The sequence below is a fragment of the Scophthalmus maximus genome, chromosome 7 (assembly GCF_022379125.1).
Source record: "Scophthalmus maximus strain ysfricsl-2021 chromosome 7, ASM2237912v1, whole genome shotgun sequence".
Classification (NCBI taxonomy): Eukaryota; Metazoa; Chordata; class Actinopteri; order Pleuronectiformes; family Scophthalmidae; genus Scophthalmus; species Scophthalmus maximus.
This window is the reverse complement of record NC_061521.1, coordinates 9,785,368-9,805,449: the sequence shown is the minus strand read 5'-3', so window position 1 is coordinate 9,805,449 and position 20,082 is coordinate 9,785,368. Positions and strand designations below refer to the sequence as shown.

The 20,082-nt window shown below is 42.3% G+C and overlaps 1 protein-coding gene across 4 annotated transcripts in view; it reads left to right on the top strand.

Moving 5' to 3' along the window:
* Positions 1–17,978, top strand: part of shisal1b (shisa like 1b) — a 130,128-nt gene extending 112,150 nt beyond the window's left edge. For 3 of the 4 annotated variants that reach the window (XM_035643160.2, XM_035643161.2, XM_035643162.2), the window contains 3 exons: positions 1,424–1,641; positions 3,052–3,265; positions 6,629–6,935. In XM_035643160.2, the coding sequence (XP_035499053.1) occupies positions 1,575–1,641; positions 3,052–3,265; positions 6,629–6,935 (588 nt within the window). In that variant the 5' untranslated portion in view covers positions 1,424–1,574. Of the gene's footprint in view, positions 1–1,423; positions 1,642–3,051; positions 3,266–6,628; positions 6,936–14,749 lie in introns of those variants that run through there. The other variant, XM_047333455.1, reaches the window with a different exon arrangement.
* Positions 17,979–20,082: the final 2,104 nt, after the last annotated feature.

Sequence of the window (20,082 nt, the reverse complement as noted above, 5' to 3'; positions counted from 1 at the left end):
CAGCAACCCTTGAATTTAAATACACCTTCCACTAGACTTGTTCCTCTGTCATATGTGGCTGACACTTGAAGGACTTCAAATGCAAGTCAAAGCAAATGCTTCATGGCCCTATCTGTTCAATGAAGGCGACAGGAACGCATGGAGTTGACCCAATGATTACTGTAGTCTCTGCAACTACAATACTGATAGAATAAAAATCAGCCATATGAAAGAAACAAGCGTGGCTAAGAAAAATGTGCCGCCACCCCATTAATCTCACTTAGCATCAGTGGAGGGGGGGGGCTATGGCAGAGGCTCAAACGGTAACGGCACAGTGATACTCAGGAGGAAGAAGGAGAACTCATGAAGTCCCACAAGGCATCATTTACAAGCCAAGTGCTCCTCAGCAGCTCTGCAATCAAAACACAATTATTATTTTTACCCTTAAATCGCTGACACAAAGGTTTGGCGGCCAAAAAAAATCACAAGTCTGATAATCTGGACACAAGTTCCCAAAGCCACCGACAATGTTTTTGAAATTGCTTATATTGTTTTACTAACAGAGAGAAAGATATTGCAGTAAACTAGTTTTCTTTGTCTGTGATATGAAGTAAAAGACCCATCTATTTTACAGCATGTCACAGACAAAGAAAAGCAGCATGTTGTTTTATTTGAGGAACTGGAATCAGGCAATTAATGGTTTATTTGCTATAAAAACATAAATAATGAACTGGGCATCAAAGCATTGCTAACTGTTTGCTAATCTGCAAACGTTTTTAGCTCTTTGAATAATGATTCCTCCGTAATTTACTATAACATATACTGCAGATTTGATGGGGGCTGCACTGATGACTCCAGATCATTTTTTCAATCAACTGCTTAATCAATTTGCTCATAAAATGTAAAAAATAAAAAGAAATGATAAAAAAGATGATTAAACCAAGACTTCTAAACACAGACAACCAGTCAAGGTTTTATCACTTTTGAGAAGCCTCAGATCTGGTTATGACCTTAACCAGATAATCTTTTTGTTGATAAAGGATAAAAAGGGAAAATTAATTCAATATGAGTATCAATATCATAATATTCAGTTGAAATAGTTTGTCTGTCATCAATTGATTAGTCACTTTTCCACTCTTTGTTACAAACAATCGAGTGCAATCTTTTGTCTCATCAGATACAGAGAAACTGTATTCACTGTACATGTACACAGATATAACAACTTCTAGCCCAACTGTTTCCAGATTGTCAATTTCGATTAAAATCAATGCACAAGCCTTTTTTCTTTTATGTAAATGAAAAGGACAGATCCCAGAAGACAGTGTGGGCGCTTGCTGTCAAGGCAAGCTGTCCACACAGTGGGGTGGAGTTTCCAGAAACTCCCAGAAATCCAAAATCAAATAACCTAATCTTTTCCTCTACCTGGTTGTCTTCTTCCCATCAGGAGTCCTGACTCCCGGAAAACAGCAGCCATGTGAGTGGAGCTGTCAGCAAGCAGAGGATGCTCACATCCAGCTAAGGACACGCAGCTCTCCCCCCCCTACCTCCCTCCCTCCCTCCTGCGCCCTCCCTTCTTCCCACATGAGGACAAGAAGATGACTATCACCAGCCGGCAGTCCTTCAATGTCCTGACGGTCATTTTCCTCCTTCTGTCCACTGCAGGTCTGTACAGTGTCTCATCAGTAAAATCTGCCTGTCTGGCCCTCAAACGTTACATTCTTATTTTATCATAACAGGAAACCTCCACGAGCTCATGTAGGAGTCTCTGGGTGTGCTCATATTAGACACGCTAGGAGCACTTTCTATACTCGGGATGCTTCAAAATGTGAGTCTGTCTTTTACCGAGCGAGTCGCTGGTGAACTAATGAACTGAAAAAACCCCAAGAAAAACAACCCCAAAAGACAGTTTTATGGATAGCAGGAGAAGCATGTCGACATCTGATGGCCAGAAGTTAAGTCGGAGACACTTAACATCAAGGGACATTGAGACGTTTACTGCCAAAATGAAAAAGTGCACTTGGCAGGGAATAAGCTCTGAACCTGGGGGTGCTCTCTAAATGAGGCCATGCAGCGGAGAGCTGTGAAGAGAGCACATTCAAACGTGAAAGGTACAAACATGTAATCCCAGCCAACACTTACAGTATCTCTGAGAGATGGAGTCTATATTATGCACAAAGGTAAAGATGACATCTCAAGTTTGAAAATGACTAAATAGGATGAAGTGGATGAAGGGGTGTTAGTGGAGGAAAACAGCAACCGGCTGCATGTAGCAGGTTGGATTAAATAGTACATACCTAATCATGAGAAGAGTGAGAGTGTAAGTGATGTTAATGACCACCTCATTAAAGAATATCTCATGATGGCCTGGAACATTTTAACCCCACTGTTTTCATCGTATACACGGATCGCCACTGATGTCATATTTTTTTCAAGTTTGCAAACCGATGGTAAACATGTAGTAAGTTAATTTTTGATGCACATTACTATCTTGATATTGTGTTGCATGAAAACAACAGCGAAGTGCTGCGCCACTGACCTCGGAGCAGGCTTCATCTTTACGGTGCGCTCGGTGCCGCGTGTAAGACGCTGCCCTTCAAGTTGATGGTTAACTTAACTTACCGATTTCAAAGGCCTCTGTTTGCTTGTTGCCACTTTACAAGCATGCATCCTCATTTAGGCGTGAGGATTCATTGGGTCTAAATTAAATGAGCTGATCGCAGATTTCACTGATTCACCAACTTGTACGGCCAACGCAAGAAAAAGATCAAATTTTCTTCCACTGAATTAGTCAACCTTGACTTCTAATCATAAAGTGTCCTTGAGCACTATTTCATTATACCTCTCCCCTACTAAAATGATGCTTGTCGAAGGGATGATGGCTAACCACACCAATTTCATTACTACATGATGTGAAAGCGCTCTGCTCCCCTGTCCCTGTCTGAAACCAATGAAAAAAACGTCCATCACCCCACATCTCGATCCTGCAGTAGCAAAAATACTTTCCTTCCTGACAATTATTGACTGGATTTTTTTTTTTTTACATCTCAATCCTTGTTCTCCCCAACATCGCAGCTCTCTCAGCTCATTACCGGGTGTGTGAACCCTACTCTGACCACAAGGGGCGCTACCACTTTGGCTTTCACTGCCCACGCCTCTCGGACAACAAGACCTACATGTTCTGCTGCCACCACAACAACACCGCCTTCAAGTACTGCTGCAACGAGACCGAGTTCCAGACGGTCATGCAGGTCAACCTCACCACCACCTCAGATGGATACGCACACAAGTGAGGAAGAGCATACCGCCGTTTGACACGAATTTGACCCCTTCCCACTGTGTCTGCCCTGTCCGTCTTTTATTTTTCTGGCTGAGTTTGATTCCTGTTTGGTTTGTGGAAAATAACGGAAATGTCATCATTACCTAAATCACCACTGTTCCCCAGCAACACAAGGTGTAGAGACATAGGGAATTCCCTACACACCGGGGCTGGCAGCCCGGCTGTGATGAGGACACTACCAAAGAGGTCATTATATTCTAGACATTTGCTGGATACCCTCCGCTGTGACTTCATTATTTTCCTAGCCATACCTCTGCCGAGGCAGTTTCTCTCAGTTTGTTAGTTTAATAACAGATGATACATTTTTAAAAAAACAACATTTTGATCTGGATCAAGTCCAATCTATTTGTTTTTATTATGTTTTAATGTATCCTTTTCACTCATAAAACAGCAGCTTACCTTGGGTTTATTACATCAACATTAAAAAGTAACATCTCCCTCCCAGTTTAATGACCCTGCTTTCTCTGCCAACAAGTGACGACTACATGGTTTTTTTTCCACATCCCATGCAAATTGAAATTTGACCACTGAGTTATTGTCCTTCAAACTGCTCATGTTACAGTAGAGCCACCTGTGGGCAGGTTGTCAAAAAGCAATATAAAGCAGATCAACAGGAAAAATCTAATAACAGGTACAGTAAGCTGAGAAAGAAAATGAAAAAAATAATGAAAATAAATAACTACTTCAAATAAAAGAAAATGAAATATTAATATAAAAAGAGGGTTGATAAAATTAATACAGAAAAATAAATAAGTGAATAATTTGTCGTAGTAACAATAAGTAAAGTAAAAACACTGAGATAGCATTCAAGAGGTGGCAGAATCTGTGCCAAACTGATGAATTATTTTGAGGTCATACAATTATATTATGTACCGAATTTGTCTGAAATGAAGATGAAATGTGTAAGATGAATTTACATATAAGATCTTTGAAGACATAAATATACAGTATACACCACATGGGCACAAAGTCCCTGAGCAGCAAGTCCCCAGTTGGACTCCAGACCAGCTGGACGCTTTGCTGAATGTCATTCCTCTGCTCGCTCTCTCTCTCTCTCTCTCTCTCTCTCTCTCTCTCTCTCTCTCTCTCTCTCTCTCTCTCTCTCTCTCTCTCTCTCTCTCTCTCTCTCTCTCTCTCTCTCTCTCTCTCTCTCTCTCTCTCTCTCTCTCTCTCTCTAATAAGTGGCCACATTGTGGTTGCCATGAGATATCCTGCTCAAACACAAACAGGACCAAGACGTAACCGTGATGGAGATAATTAAGGGGGAAAAGTAGCTCGCGCTGTATCGTGAGTAGAGTTGCTGCGGTGGAACCAGCAGTTGCAGAGAAGTGACATTTCCTCAGATCAGATGACGTCTGCGGACTCACAAGCAATTTCTCTCCTTCCCCAGTATCGCTCCCGTTGACACCACTTGCCCTTTTGCTCGGAGACTTTTGTTGACATTCATCTACACCTACAAAAGAATTAAAATCCACCACAGAGAGGGGCAGTGTAGATGATAAGTGTGGGCTATTATATGAAGCACCACCATGACTGTACCATAGAAACTCACACAAGAAACTCTAGTGCACTTGCAAGTTTTATTAATAGTGAGCTACACTGAAGGTGGCATGAAATGTCGATAAACTCTCACACAGGACACTTTGAAGGATAAGCGGGTTAGAGCGAAGTGGGGGACGCAGAAAAGTGTGCCTCTGGATCTGCAGGAGCCCTCGGTGGGGGGTTTGGGTGACAAAGCCACAGCTCTTTGTACTAATGTCCTCCCAGCGTGCCTCTGTCTGGGACGGTTCACACTGCCCTGCAGCCGGTCATGATATTTCATTTTAGTGTCAGATGGCCTGCAATGCCGCTCTTTGATCCTCGCTCAGTGGAAGACGGGAGTGCAGGTTTGATATTTAACACTGGCCAAGAGAGTTAAACTGACCACGGTTCTGCTCCCTTCTCACAGTGCACGGGGAAAATGGTGTTACGGCTCGAGATTTACTGCCCTACGAAGTAAAACCACGAGGCGCTGGCCTGTGCGGGTTTCCCAGGTCAACGCATTATATGACCGTCCATATAGTTGCAGGGCCGCGAAATATGAGGCAGAATCAGAAATGGATTCAGAGTGAAAGAGTCAGAAGAGACTGTGTTTTAAAAAATAAAAGCAGCAAGAAAAACCACAAACCTTTGACAGATAATCAATTGCATCTGCTTGCCTTCTCTGAGAAAGCCGCATTAAATATTGAATAACGTAACATCATTTTTAGCTGTGTGTTCTTGACCGATCCCTTTCAAAGACTCAAGTATAGTCCTACTTTGAAACCCAGTCGCCCCTCAGATTAAGGCAATAGACATACAAACTTAATGAGACGTACATTTCTCCAAAGCAGATGCGATGACGAAAGGTAAATGCAAAGGTGGATACATTCAAATTTGAGTGCAGTGCCTTATTTCACATTCATTCATTCATTCAGATGAACATCCCTGAGACCACATTATTCCGTGGATTCACTTGATTTACTGAACCAAAAACACTGGGACATCGTTCTAAGAAGGGCTTCAATCAGGGCAGTAAAACAAATTGCAAAGTGTGCCAGAGAAAAAACATAAAAGATGGGTTTCCTTCCAAAAGAACCGATCTTGAAGTATCGTCCTATTTCATCTCTGGTCTCTCAGAGTCAAAATAATATTTCTTAACTGTGAACGCCGTCCAGATATGACCGAATCACTTTCAATTGAAGTGATATTCCCCAGACTAAATGTTCTCAGCACCACATAAACAGAGAAATGGCATCCAGACATATTTGGTAGCCTCGTTTCTGATTCTATTTCTGCTGATTTACCTTGTAGTATTTTATGGATGTGGGTGGACCAAAACGAAAGAACAAATTTGCCCCACATGAATCCAGCTGGATCGTGTAACACATGGAGAAAATTTATGAGGGGTGAAAACAAGGAGAACAGATTTTCAGAGGCACTGAGAAGAAGCCAAAACGAAATGAATCAAAGTCTCTTGTGCTAATGAAATTCTTTGTCCAACTTTAGGAGCATATATTTAAGACAGCTAATGGAACAGATGGAGGTTTATTTTGATATATTCATGGTTTCTAATCGAGGGAGGATTCGGTAAACGTCTTGTTCTTTCCACATGAAGAGCAAACATTCACACCTGGCAGCTCTGTCATAGCTACTGGGAATTAAAGACCCAGTTTAAGGGTAGAGACCCAGTTTAAGGGTATCTGGATGGTGTAGTTTAGAGCATGTGACGAATGTTTATACATCATTATGCCAGATTACACTGTGCAAACACGCTCTGTCTGTCTCCTGCAGTAACTATACAGCCCTGGTCGGCGTGTGGATTTACGGCTTCTTTGTCATGGTGCTGCTGGCGCTGGACTTTCTCTACTACTCGGCCATAAACTACGAGCTGTGCCGGGTCTACCTGGAGAAGTGGGGCCTGGGGGGACGCTGGCTGAAGAAGGCCCGGAGTCAGTGGCACAGGTCCATGCCGGAGGAGAGCGAAGGCCAGGCTCAAGCCCAGCCCATGGTGCCCAGCCACTACCAGCCCCGGCACAGCCTCCGAGAGGAGAGCCACAGCCCCACGCTCCTGCCCTACAACACGTCCACCGCATGGTGAGTCGCTGTCTGTCAGGTGACGACTGCCAACGTGCAGTTTATTAGTACACATGTCTGCTGTGAAGCATCGGCAAATAGTGACCGAGGATTTGTGTCACAGAAAATGTCTGTTTAACCACAGCTGGTCTCACTGGGAGAGTTGGTGTACACGTAACAGACTGGCGGCTGGAGGTGACTGTTCCGACCTCGGTGTGGCCGTCAGTTTGTTGTACGACAGTATTAAGTATTAAGGGTCGTGTCCACAGGTCACTCGCAGGTCACTTACTAAAAGCATACATCATTGTCGGTTTCTAGCTCTCTGCTGGCATTCAACAGGCCCTATCCCAATAAGCAGTTGCCACAGCAACCGAGGCCATGGCACAGTCAATCAGAGCCAGGAGAGACAGTCTCCACTGAAAGATAAAGATATCATAAAGATATCATTATTATTATTATTATCATCATCATCATTATTAATATTATTATAATTAATAATCCATTATTATTATCCATTATGACACAAAGACCTATCTTGTATGAAGCCCTTGTAAGATTGGGTGTTGCACTACTCCAATGAACAGTGAATTATTATACTCAGGGTTGTCTACAGCTCTGTAGAGAGATGATACAGTATGGGCCCTAATATGAGACTTTTTCCATGAAACAATAATATAAATCATATTACTGGATCACAATTATTGGCGCATTCATGTGTAACTCACTTCAATGTTGCAGTTAGTATTAGTTAATTTGAAATCAAATAATTGTAAATTAAAGTGAAAGTACCTCAAAACTGTAAATTCAACTGTACTGTGCTGTGCTTGATTCAGAGCGTTGCACAGAGAAGTGGGGTCCTAGAGACAGGTTAAGAGCGGGTCAAGGAGCGGCTGAGAGAATCAACGTGCTGCATAGGCAGCTTTACAATCACCTGAGATTTTACCCATTTGAAATTGTAAAAAAAATTGTTAATATTGTGACACCACAAATAAGAAGTCAATGTATGTGAAACTGCCTGAAAAAAACATATTAAAGTGCACAGACCAACCGTGAAGCCAATTCTTCACGCGGTGCGACAAAGTCAATGCGAAGACATGAGTATCTGTGTATGTTGCGTCACTCGCGGATTATCCTCTTGCCAAACTTGTGAAATTCACTTTGCTTTTGGTGTGAACTCACCATTATGTTGTTTTTGAAACACAATGACTGCAAAAGATGCTTGAAACCAAATTCAATGGTCCTTTTCATTTCTTTCTCTTCGTGTCTCATTTTGTTGTCGGGCCTATTTTTCTGTGCGCGCGTGTTGTTACATAGAGAGCTACACGGCACGGAAACAGTGTTTCTGGAAGGACAAATTAGAGCATTTCTAACATTATTTCCCAAAACAAACAGGTAGGAGGCTCAGACATCAGGCTCCCCATTCACTGGTGCTCCTCATTGAAAGTGTATTGTGCACACGTACACGTGCACTGATAACTCTGTTATCAATATCAAGAATTCAGTCATTCATTTCATACATGTTTTTTTTTCTCTGAATAAGGAATACAGACTTTATTAATACTTTAAAAGCCCTCCTGCCCACTGATGGATACATTTCTGCAAAGCATCTGATCTGTATTTATCTTTCATCTCAAAATAGCTGCGCTGTTTCAACACGAACCTCTTTTGTAAGAGAGAAGTTCTCTTGGTTTTCAGTCCGACATTAGGGATCATTAGGGATCTGTCACCATTAATGATTAGAAAAGAACAGAATAATGTGAGAGCTTCACTGTCCGCCGAGGGGCCCCTAACCCATATTTAACCTGAATGGGTTCGAGTCGGAGTCGCATTAGAAACCTTTCAAGGAGTTTCTGTGGAAAAACACCATCTGCTGTCCTTTCATTTTATCTGTTTATTACCTCTGAGTGCAGTCACAGGCGTCGCAAGATGTGTTAGACTTTTGATTTACAAGCCCAGGAGTGATCCCTAACACACAGCAGCCGCGGGGAACTTTTCTTCCTTTTGTCAGCCATTGTTCAGACTTTCATTATATAGCCACACAATCACGGAGCACAGTCGGAGCAAACCTACATTTTGGTGCAGTCAATTTTTCATCCGGCACTCTGTCTCGGACACCGTGCGCCCTATCTGTCCGCCAGGGACTGGGAGACTCGCCAGAGGTAGACATCTCTCACAGGTCATGATAATTTAATGCGGACGTGAGGTTTTGACGAATGGCTTTGAGAAGGATAAGGATCCTGAGGCGGCTCTGCTGGTGGAAATATGGTTTACTGAGACCGGACAAATCCACGGAGCCTCCTCATTAGACATGAAGTCAGTTCAGTATGAAAGGCCTCATAAATCCTAGACTGGCGAGGTTGACCTGTAACTGGCAGCTCTCCTGCTTTTAACTGTAGGACGTTAAAAAAAAAAGAAAAAAAAGAGTTCACTTGAGCAAAATGCTCATTGACAAAGTGGGCCAGGAAAATGAAAGTATGCTATTGCTCTCCTGCTAGTCCATGGTAATTCATGCTGATAATGGTGACGGAAACTGCTTCAGGATGAATGGCGAAGTGAAATAATCGTATGCAGCATCTTTTGTAACTTTGTGAACATAAACGGGACAGCGTTTACGAAGACCTAAAAATATTCCTGCATAGTCGTTAATCACATCGAGGAGGGGAAAAAAGGGACAGATGCTGGGAGCAGAATTCTGTCACGAGCACGTGTCTGGGGCACGATTAGAATAGCCTGTTTGCAGTTTCACACAGTGAAGCACTTCTCTCGATCCAGATAATGCCTACACTTTTTTTTCTTAAATGTGTTAAGTAACCACACTTGGTGAGAGTGTTGGCCACACAGTGCGTCACGAAATGGCCCAATTGGCTTATTTTGCGGGGGTACAGATCTTTATCCGTAAACAGAGATGGGGTCAAGTCGCTCGCCGGGTGCAGCAGCGGCTAAAAACAGCCCGGTCGCGCTGCTACTCAGGAATCCAGCATAAACGGTCTGCTGAGCAAGTCAAAGTGTCTTTTTTCTCCACGTGCATAGATGTGTTGCTTCCGAGGAAAGGGCAGCTCGGCGTTCAGTGAGAAATCTGTTTAGGATATCGCTATACGTGAGCGGCCCCGGTACGCACTGCTTCCGTTCTGCCGGGGGTTCAGTGTGGGCAGCTTTGGAAACTCTTATTACTTTATCTCCGCGGATAACCTTTATTAATATCCCCTATTCATGTATTTCACTTCAGTTTGAAACAAACAAAAGAAACTCAGCTGGTGTCTTTTCTTCATCAAGCGATGTGCAACGCAAGCGAGAGAGAATCAAAGGGTCGTCTTCACTGTGTAGGACGAGCACGTTGCCCTTTTTTTATGAGCAGGGAATTGCCGGCAGATGGGAGTTTACTCACAGAGTAATGTGACTCGTAAGGGCAGCAACAACCCACAGGATAGGGTTGGTTTTTTTCACGGCACACTTTTTGACAAGTGACAAAAGGAAAAAGCGCAGGTCTTAGTGATGAAATTAATTACTGGGACTCTTGAATGGAACGGAGCCACCGTTCATGATAATACACCTTTGCGTTTCCAATATGTCAAAAATGTGAGCAGTGGAAAAAATCTGCGATTGATGAAAAGAGACAGTTTTCCAAAAGCAGACTTTGTTATTATCCGAAGGTCACTTTTTTTCTGTAATAGTACATATAGCATTGACACTGGCCTGTGTCCTTGAGACTTGATAACCTTGGTTGAGGCTGGTTTAATGGTGATTAAACATTGAAGCGGTACTTACCTTTAAACTGGTTACCGTTTCGTGCCCAGTCGAGGTATGTCTTCTGCCATCTTAGCCACAAATTACATCCGTGTCCATACGAGCGGCGATGCATCATTCAACTGCCGCTGAGTCTGGAGAGGCTAAAGTTAAAAAAAAAACAACTGTCACTGTTCTCCATGCTGCTTTCTCCTGTTTACTAAACCCTTTTCCCAGTGTGTTAGTGACATTGAACGTGACACACCAGAAAATGAAAAAGAAAAGCAAACTCTAATTTTAGTGGGGTTTTTTCTGCATTAAAAAAAAAACCCCTGCATATATGCCCTAGGTTACAATTTGGTAAGAAGAAAATATGTATGTATATTGATATATTGGTGGTTAAGAGGAAAATAAACATGCACAAGTGGGATTATAAACTGGTTTGGGGCTAAACTTAAGTATATTTACTGTCACAATAAAATAAATAGAGTACATGATACATCTTTAGCCGACTGGAGTCGGTGGTGACACCTCAAAACCACCAGGTCCTGCACAAGGGAGTGTGCAGATAAGGGGGAAGACGGAACCAAGCTCGCTGTTGGCTCTTGTTCTTGACTCTTATTGCTAACAGCTGCAGGCTTCAGTTAAATATTTACCACGCAGAAATGAGAGCGGTATTGATCTCTTCATCTAATTCTCTGCATGATTAAGCAGTATTGAACTATTCATTTAGATATTGCGCTAAAAAAAATCCATTCAAATGAACATGTGGAACATGCGGGTGTGCGTGAATGAAGGGGCAGTGGTGCTGACCTGTGAATATAATCTATTGCACTAAGCGTGTCTTATTGTCACAAAAAGAGGAAAAAACTACATTCTGGCATCACACACCTCCGCAGGGTTTCTTTTTCAGTTGCTCCTAGAAGCTCCTACTCTGTTGCCGTAAAACACTTCAGGTCCTGATTGGTTGTCCACTTTTGCTATTGGGACAAGTTTGGCCAGGTTCCCAGTTTGTCTCTCTTCGCACTTCCCCCACTTCTTGCAATTAGCAGCAGCATCTTCTGAACAGTTTGACACCGGGAAGAACATTTTAAAAGAGCGGATAGTGAGAATCTCCAACATTATCACTTCTTTTACAAGTCCTTGTGTAGCCTTCCCACTCTCCGTCTCAGAACTGCAAGAGATTTGTGATCTGCTGCTGTCATTGCAGTCTGGCTTTACTACTTATTTTGCATGAATTAAGTTTGGCTAACACCCAGCCAATCCTGTCTCATAGTACTACTTTGTACCTCAAGAGGCGCTAGTGAGCCACTGAAGAATCTAGTTTACACATATATTGGACCTTTAATGTGCGCTGAGCATCATTAATACGTTATAATAGATACAAGTGGGAGAAAATTGATGTTGCAGAACATCAAATGTCACGGCTCATCAACCAGAACAGGTCAAAGAGACTCTTTGGCAGTTCATAAATCACTTGCACCAAGTTGCAGCAGCACATTACATCATTATCCATCCGGTCACTCAAGGATGGAAGCTTATTGGGCCAACTAAGCTTAGCCATGGATAGAGGGGTCCATGGTGGAATCTGTCACCACATTTGGCATTTCTGTGACTCACCAGCAACCGCACCACTGCTTTTTAGTCAAGCCCAAAAGGCAACCCACCGTGCCGTCGGCCATTGGTTTGTGAACTGCCGTTCTGAAGCTTAGACTTTTAACATTTCGGCCCAGCAAACCTAGGGGAGGAGCGGGTGGGTGGGCCTGACTGGAAGCTCATCCACTGCACGTTTACCAACACCTGCGACTTGCACCCATTGGACGATACTGGCGGTCAATCCATTCCCCAATGCACACCACAACTTATCATCCGTTTTACTCTGAATGTATAATTTACATAATGAACATTATGCTGTATTGGAGAAGAAACTAGAAACTAGAGACTGAGACCATGCACTTCTCAGTAAAATGTTCACTGATGTTATAAATCCAGTGAGAAGTACAGTTATTTTTCTCAGAGACTTCTATAGAAACAGACTTATTTTTGCAACCAGTGGAGTCGCCCTCTGCTGGTCACTCCAGAGAATACACATTTTAGGAACTTTTGAACTGGCTTCATCCGGTGACTATGTCCATTATTATACACAGTCTACAGTCAGGCATCAGCGAATGAGCGTTATCACCCAGTACAGTACAGTAAATGCTGCCTTCACAGGCGCAGTCTTCCTGTTACATCGCCTTGGTCATAGGTAACAAGCACTTAAACATCTGCAGGTTTGTCTACTGAAGAAATGACACAGCCTGCCACTCTTTGCTCTACTCAGGAAACTGAAACAGCATTTTTACGTCATTTTTCCCGTGAATTTTTTATTTGACTCATTATTTGTCGGGGTGTGATCAAAGCGTGGCCCCATCTCCTGCATATTCCCATCCATCTTTGAAGTCACTTGTTGGGTTTCTGTGGTAATAATAGAATTGAACATTATGATGTTATTCCTGGCCTGTCTGTCCACAGAGCAGCGTGCCAGGACCTTGTCCAATTAAAGCAGCACTCTCCATGTGGTATGAGTTAATTAACATCATAGATTCTCCAAAGGCAGCCAGGCACAGAGATCTGCTGCAGGCTAGAGGGGAAGAGCAGGGGAATAGTTTTGCTCTCTGCGAGTTGTCGAATGACTTATGGCATTGCCGCAAACGAAAGAGGTTGTTGCAGTTTCTGTTTGTGTTTGTGATCTTTAATTAGATCTGTTTTCACATATGTACATTGCATTTTAGTCTCTTCTTTCTGGAGTGCAATAAAATAACTTAAGCACACTGAGCACAAGCATTTCCGTCACAACACCCTGCTGATAACAAATAGTCCTGTGTGTCCATTCAAGCAAAGAAAGAACAAGAAGGTGAGGATGTGGAAACTTATTTTTCCTCTTACAATGTAGATGTATTATTTTGGGCAGCAGAAATGAGCGCTGCCGGTTTGATTCATAGAGCTGGGGTGGGTTTACAGTCTTAACGAGAATCAAAAGCTTGTAAAATATTATTGTAAATCACATGGTTGTTTGAATAGCGAAGCTGTCCCATTTTATTAGTGTTTTTGTATTTTGGGCCCAAGTTTGAGTTGATTCTAAAGCCAATACATTGTTCCACGAAGATCAATGTAGCCCATGGAGCAACAAAGCACACATATTGTGATCTGAGGCAGTTTCAGCCATGCAGCTGAAAGCCATGTCTCTGCTGTTCAGTACAACCCACAAGATTTTTCTGAGGCGACGTGGTGGAATGCGGTGATGCAGACGATGTGCTCTCTGGGATTGAAAATGTGTCGATTCAAATGATACAGAAATTATTCTGTGTGATCTTTGTGTGAGAGCTCATCAGCTATTTAAAAATGTCGACTTTTGTGATTATTAAGTTTTTCATCTTCACTTGCTGAGATAAAGCTTTCAACCACACTGTGTGGCCCAACAGTGAATGAAGTATGACAGTTTTTGTAGATATGGATTAGTTGTTATCGAGGCTGCAATTCACAATAGTTGTCATTATCGATTCATCTGCCATTCCGTAGTTTACCATAGGAAATTGACATGAAGCAATAATCAGTTGAAATATTTGCAATTTTCTGTTGCTCGACTTATTAATTGATCTACTAGTCGTTGCAGCTCTATCATATTATCTCACTATGGAATTTCAGGTTCTACAATTATACCAGTTGGCAATAAATGCTGGTGACTGTTTTCTCCTCAGTGTAATCTCTCTGTCCAGGATTCTTGATGTTTCACCAATGTTGTGATACCAGAAACCAGACCAAAACCGTTCACGGCATCCAATGCAGACCACCAGAGAAGGATTTATGATCTCTACTTCAATATTTGACCATTGACGCCTCCCTGGCTTCTCCCTTTTTTCTAACTGAGCCAGGAGCATCAGTTGCATCTCTGGCTCTTCCTGGTGTCCTGTCATGTCTCTACCACCGCTGAAATAAAGTTGTTGTTAAAAGCTTCTGAAAAAGCATGTACGTATATATTGTATAACTACTATTTCCAAGGTCATGGATGTCCTTAATGTCATAAATCTTGATGTTCAATCTATTTATTTATTTTTCTCCTTTTTTGGGGGGCAGAGTGACGCTGCGAGTGGATGAACTGAAGAGTAGCAACGCCTTGATCCCCATACGCGGTACGGAGATGCCCCGCGGACAACCCCCCCCCCTCTGGACCGCAGATACAAAGACTACTGGTGGGCTAGCCATGCCGTAGTAGTTAGACGTGACTACCGCACCTTTGTAATGAGCACAAAACACCCGTGGACTGACAGATGCAGGTTCATATGGCATTTTCGAAACCCAACAGATCAACATTTGCAAGGAAACCAAGAGGACGCCGCCGCTGCTGCCGCTGCTGCCGCTGCCGCCACAGCAGAGGCGCGACATACGCCTTCAGCTGCTCCAAGGTGTTCAGTGATCCCCTGAAATGTCTGCCAAGGCCTGAAGTACCCCGCACTAATCCAAGCTGAACTGGATAAACTGTACTGTTCTCTGCAAGCAAAGAGGCTTGCCTGTTTTCGACACACACACAAAAAAAGATAATCTTTCTAGATATGAAATGTTTATTACGCTGCTGTGTCAGTTTGTGTTCAGTAGCAGTTAGACACGGTCGTGGTTTATCTCTTTGGTGATTTATTTGTGTGAACTAGTGAGAGAACGTATATGAGCGGTTAACATTCGGAACATGTAACAGCTTAGGTTGATGCTGAGCATCTCGCTTAGAGTAGAATGTTTTTGTTCCTTGCTGAGACCCAAAATGTCTCGGCAGCCATGTTGAAAATATATAATATATTGAAATATCATAGGTCTCCTAACTGCAAAACAAGTGATTTCTCTATATCGTAACATGTCGGGCAATGACACAATGCCATAAAGTTATGTAAGGCTTCACATTGGGTCATCAAGATTTTATCTCGGTTTTAGTGACAGAGAGGAAAGGGATGCTGAGTCTGAATAAGTTATTTCACCTTAAACATTCATAAGGATCAGGGATGCCTTCAGAGCAGCAAAGAGCTTCATGCTAAGTTAAACATAACCTTAACCCTTGGCTATGAGTCTAAACCCCCATTTGAGATTATGAAATATAATGTTAGTATGTGACTGTTGCCTCTGTGGTCTCACCCGATGACTTGTTTGCCCTTCCTCATTACCAGAGCTGCCTGAAAAAAAAAACACAGCTCCATTAGCAATATGTTGCAGATGAATATACATTAAGTTCCTTTATATGGTGCACTCTACATCCCACATTGGTAATAGACAATTGTAAGTGATTTTCCATAATAGAAAGAATGTAACGATGTAAGGATCACATCAAATTCTCCTTCGCTGTCAGCAATAATGTACAGTAGCTTAATCAGGAGGATGACCTGGTAAAAGCCAGAGCTGCCAGCCAAGCGCTGGGTGATCACTGAGGTGCAACGCAGAGGTGTCATCGTGGTTTACATTTAAAATGAAGCAAAAGTCAATGGGATGGACATTTCTGGATAATGAACTCATATTGAAAAAGGTCTCCAAGTCAGCCTAATGAGGAGAAAAGTGAAAACAATGATCACTATTTAAAGAAAGGCTTCTACTTTACCCTGCCATGGTCTCTTTTTATCCGCCAATTATTTCCTCAAGCAATCAATGAATCATAGGATCGTATGAATCATATGATCCTATGATTCTGATGATGTCAGAAAATATAGTGACAGCTCAAATTCAGGTATTCAGTAGTCTAAAACCAAAAGATTTTCACTTCACTATATCATGAATGAGAAAGAAAAAGTTTACAGTTCTCTCCAGCAATTGGTAAAATTACTCAAAACAATTCATAAATTACCAAAATAATGAATCATTTTGGTTAGTTAATGATTAATCTGCCAAGTGCTTTCTGTATTATCATTTGGTCCAGGGAAATTGTGACAAATGTCTCTTTGTCTTCTCACGTTAGACAAAGAGAAGCAGCAGCTGAAAACAAAGTTGAACAATTTCTCAGTTAATTTATGTTACATAAGTAATAAATAAAGCGATTAACATTTCAGCTCTATGATCATGGCATTGTAGAGAAAAGATTTCACGCCATGCTCAAATCTAATTGAACTGCTGAGATGAATTGTCCTTGAACAGTTAATGCAGCTGTTGTTGTCAGACTGTATATGAGCGACGGTGTGAAGACCAGGTGGACAGAAGGTAGGTACAGCATGAAAAGGGGCGTCTGGCCCAATTCTTGCATCTGTAACGGTTATGGAGCAGCTGCCAGGCATTGAATCTCTCGTCTTTGCACATTCGCTTGGTCTCGCCATCCTATTTACCCTCTCTCGGTTTCGTGGAGTTGAAGTGCGGCGAGCGGGGGCCTGCTGGAAGTCATCCTCAGTTATCAGCAATAATATTTACATTTGCTGAGTTGTTAGTACAAGTTAATTCCCATTTTCTGTGGCATCATGCCATTGCTTTCAGGGGGCAGAGGAACAGGATGTGCCCGAAGGAAATAATTGGCCCAGAGATCAGCCAGTGGTTTTAAAGTACTCTTTTTTGCTCTCTCTCTCTCTCTGTGCAGCTGCCTCCCTATTCCCAGAGTGAGAACAGCAGTGGCAAACAGGGAAGAGAAGTTTTTAACAGCTCAAGAAGCACAAAGGGGATTTAATTAGTCCCCAATGCTGCATTAAGTGGGAAAAAAGCTCCAATGTTAGAGAACATGTCTCCTTTCAGGGCGCACTGCTGTGTCTTCTGATGTAGAATAACACAACGTAGGTCTGTCATCATCACCAATGAAGTAATAATCACATCCAGAGGAGAGAGAAAAAAACTAGTTTCGCCTCTGACGAGCAGTAGCAGGGTCAAAAATGAATTCCTCAAGGAAACACACGAGGAACCATTTCCTATAGTTTCTTAAAATGTTACGACTTGGTTTTGTGATGTTTTCTGTTTCGTTGAAAACAGTCTCGACTCTGGCCTGATGTGACGTGGTACTGTAAGTCATATCAGCTCAACCCTCTTCCCCACCAAAAATAACTAGATAAAAATAAATAACAATGTAAAAAAAAAAAAAAAAGGATGGGGGGGGGAAAGGGAGCACACATCTGTTTCAGTCTCTCCAGGTTGTCATGGTAACAGTTGCCTTACAGTTGAATACCCACCTGTAACACACAGGAGCTTTGTAGTGGTCGATACCTCACTTTTTGGGTGTGGTGGTGGTGTTGATAATGTGCACCGCGTTCTGTCTATGTATTTACTACTAGATAGAATGTACCGTTTTCAGTTGGATTGTTATCGCACTTGTTGACTTTGTATTGTCACGACAGGGAAAAATAAAGTTTTATCTTTTCCAGTGTGTTTAAATCCCTCGCTGTCAAGTGCTCTTTGGAAAGAGAAACTCCTGCATTTCATTAAGCCTTTGCGGACCGCGGAAGTTAGTAAAATGTGATCAGAAAAGTCTAAAACATAACACATGTCAGTGAATAATGTCAGTTTAATGGGGAGAAAAAAGTTCTTTAGAAATATAAATAAACATTTTATTTGTTTTGCTTTACCTGATGAACTATATAAAACATTTTATTTATCATTCACTTGCTAAATTCAGCTGTTTATTCCTTTATTTATTTATTTATCTTTCCGGGGGGGGCTTTGCGTACATGTAATGATTTATTCTTTCTCAACTACATATACAAATTTTCCTATTGCTTATTTGATATTGAGCTGGGTATAATATGAAAATATTTTATTCTAAATAGCTCACTAGAAAATTATCATTAGCTCCACGAGTTGGCTGAAAAAAAATCTATGTCCAACTTTCTAATTTTCAAATGATAAAAGTCTTAACTGTTCATACTGTACAGGATATTGTGCTAAAGTTGCATGCTGTCCCTGGGACAAAAAAATGTCTGCAGCCTCACCAGTGAATCCACGAGGAAGACAATGGACACAAAACAAGCAAACTATTAGAATTAGTGCGTAGATTATTTGGTTTAACAAAATCCTTTATACAAGCTTACATGTCTGGACAAGACAGAAGTTAGATGTAGGCTTCTGGTAGGATTCTCAAAGAGCATGTCTCAGTTTGTAATAGGTCACCAGTGAAAAAGGTTAACTTTCCCAAATCCAACAGAGAGCACGACAGAGCTGCTACCGTTACCTACGTTGTGTTGTACGGCCTCTTACAAAATGGATGAACTAGTTGTGAATATTCTTTTCTAAAACTAGTACAATAATTGCAAAGACATAATGGCAAGTTGAAAAAACCGACAGCAACATGACGTGTCAGACCTCAACACCTTGCCTGAAACCAGACACCTGCTGCCGCCTGTCCCCTGGCAACCCACACGTTTGTTACCACATCATCAAGGTCCCTTTGAGCTTTCCTGATAAGCTCCGACTTCATCTTTTAGCCAGCCCCTCATCCACCTGTCCATCTTCCTGCCAAGGTTCAGCTTGTCAGACTGCTTCCTCAGGCTGCCGCCTCTTTCTTTTTTTTTTTTTGCTCCGCTCCATCTGTGTCCTCCTACTTCCTGTATGCCAGTAACCAACGCTCGTCCCATCTGTGCATATGAAACCAATTACTGCCATCAATCACCATTTAAAAGCCATTGTCTGGATTTCCACATCCCGCTGTTATTGAGGAGCCTGAGATGCGTCCTGCCAACATCTATTAACACTCCATTAGGTTTCGTGTCTCCAATGTCCTTCCTGCTCAGGCCGGATCTTCTGTGGCACAGACGCTGCATTAAGGCCCATCTGAAGAAGAGATGGCCAACGTGTTTCCGCAAGGGTTTTCTTTGTAAAGCAGCATGGGGTTGAGGATTGTCAGTAAAAATGTTATGGATTTTATTACAGTCCACCATCTAATGCACCAGAAAGTGCTTCGATCCATCGACCACAGATGGTCATTCTGATTATTCTGATCTGTGATCTCTTTAGAGCCCAAAAGAGCTAATCTCTCGATGCAAAACTCACAAGACACGCAGCTAAAATGGCTTCACCGGCCTGGCAGTTCCACCAAGAGTCTGAAAGAGACGCTGCATTTGCAAGGCGTGTCCTCGTGGAGGACAGCAACCAGAACATTGCCACACCACAGGCCTCTTCATCTGCAACAGATTCACACAGTTTATCTTTACACTCATTCATTCATGTCAGTGCAAGCAGCAAATAGAAACTCACCTTGGCATCACAGAGTGGAGACAGTTAAATGCTGGTGTCCAGGTGAGAGAGCAAACACATTCTTTTAGTCCACAACTCCGACCTAATGTGACGTGACAAGACTCTAGTGCGCTCGTGAAATGCTACATTGACTTTAAAAAAACCTTTTACAGCTACACAAAAAAAAAAGTTGTCTAAATGTGCAAAAGACTGTGCAGGTGCTGCTAACGATCAAACTGTCCGCCATTTTGTAAAAAGGTTGCGGCTCAGAAGGAGAATCAACCCTGGGTTATGGA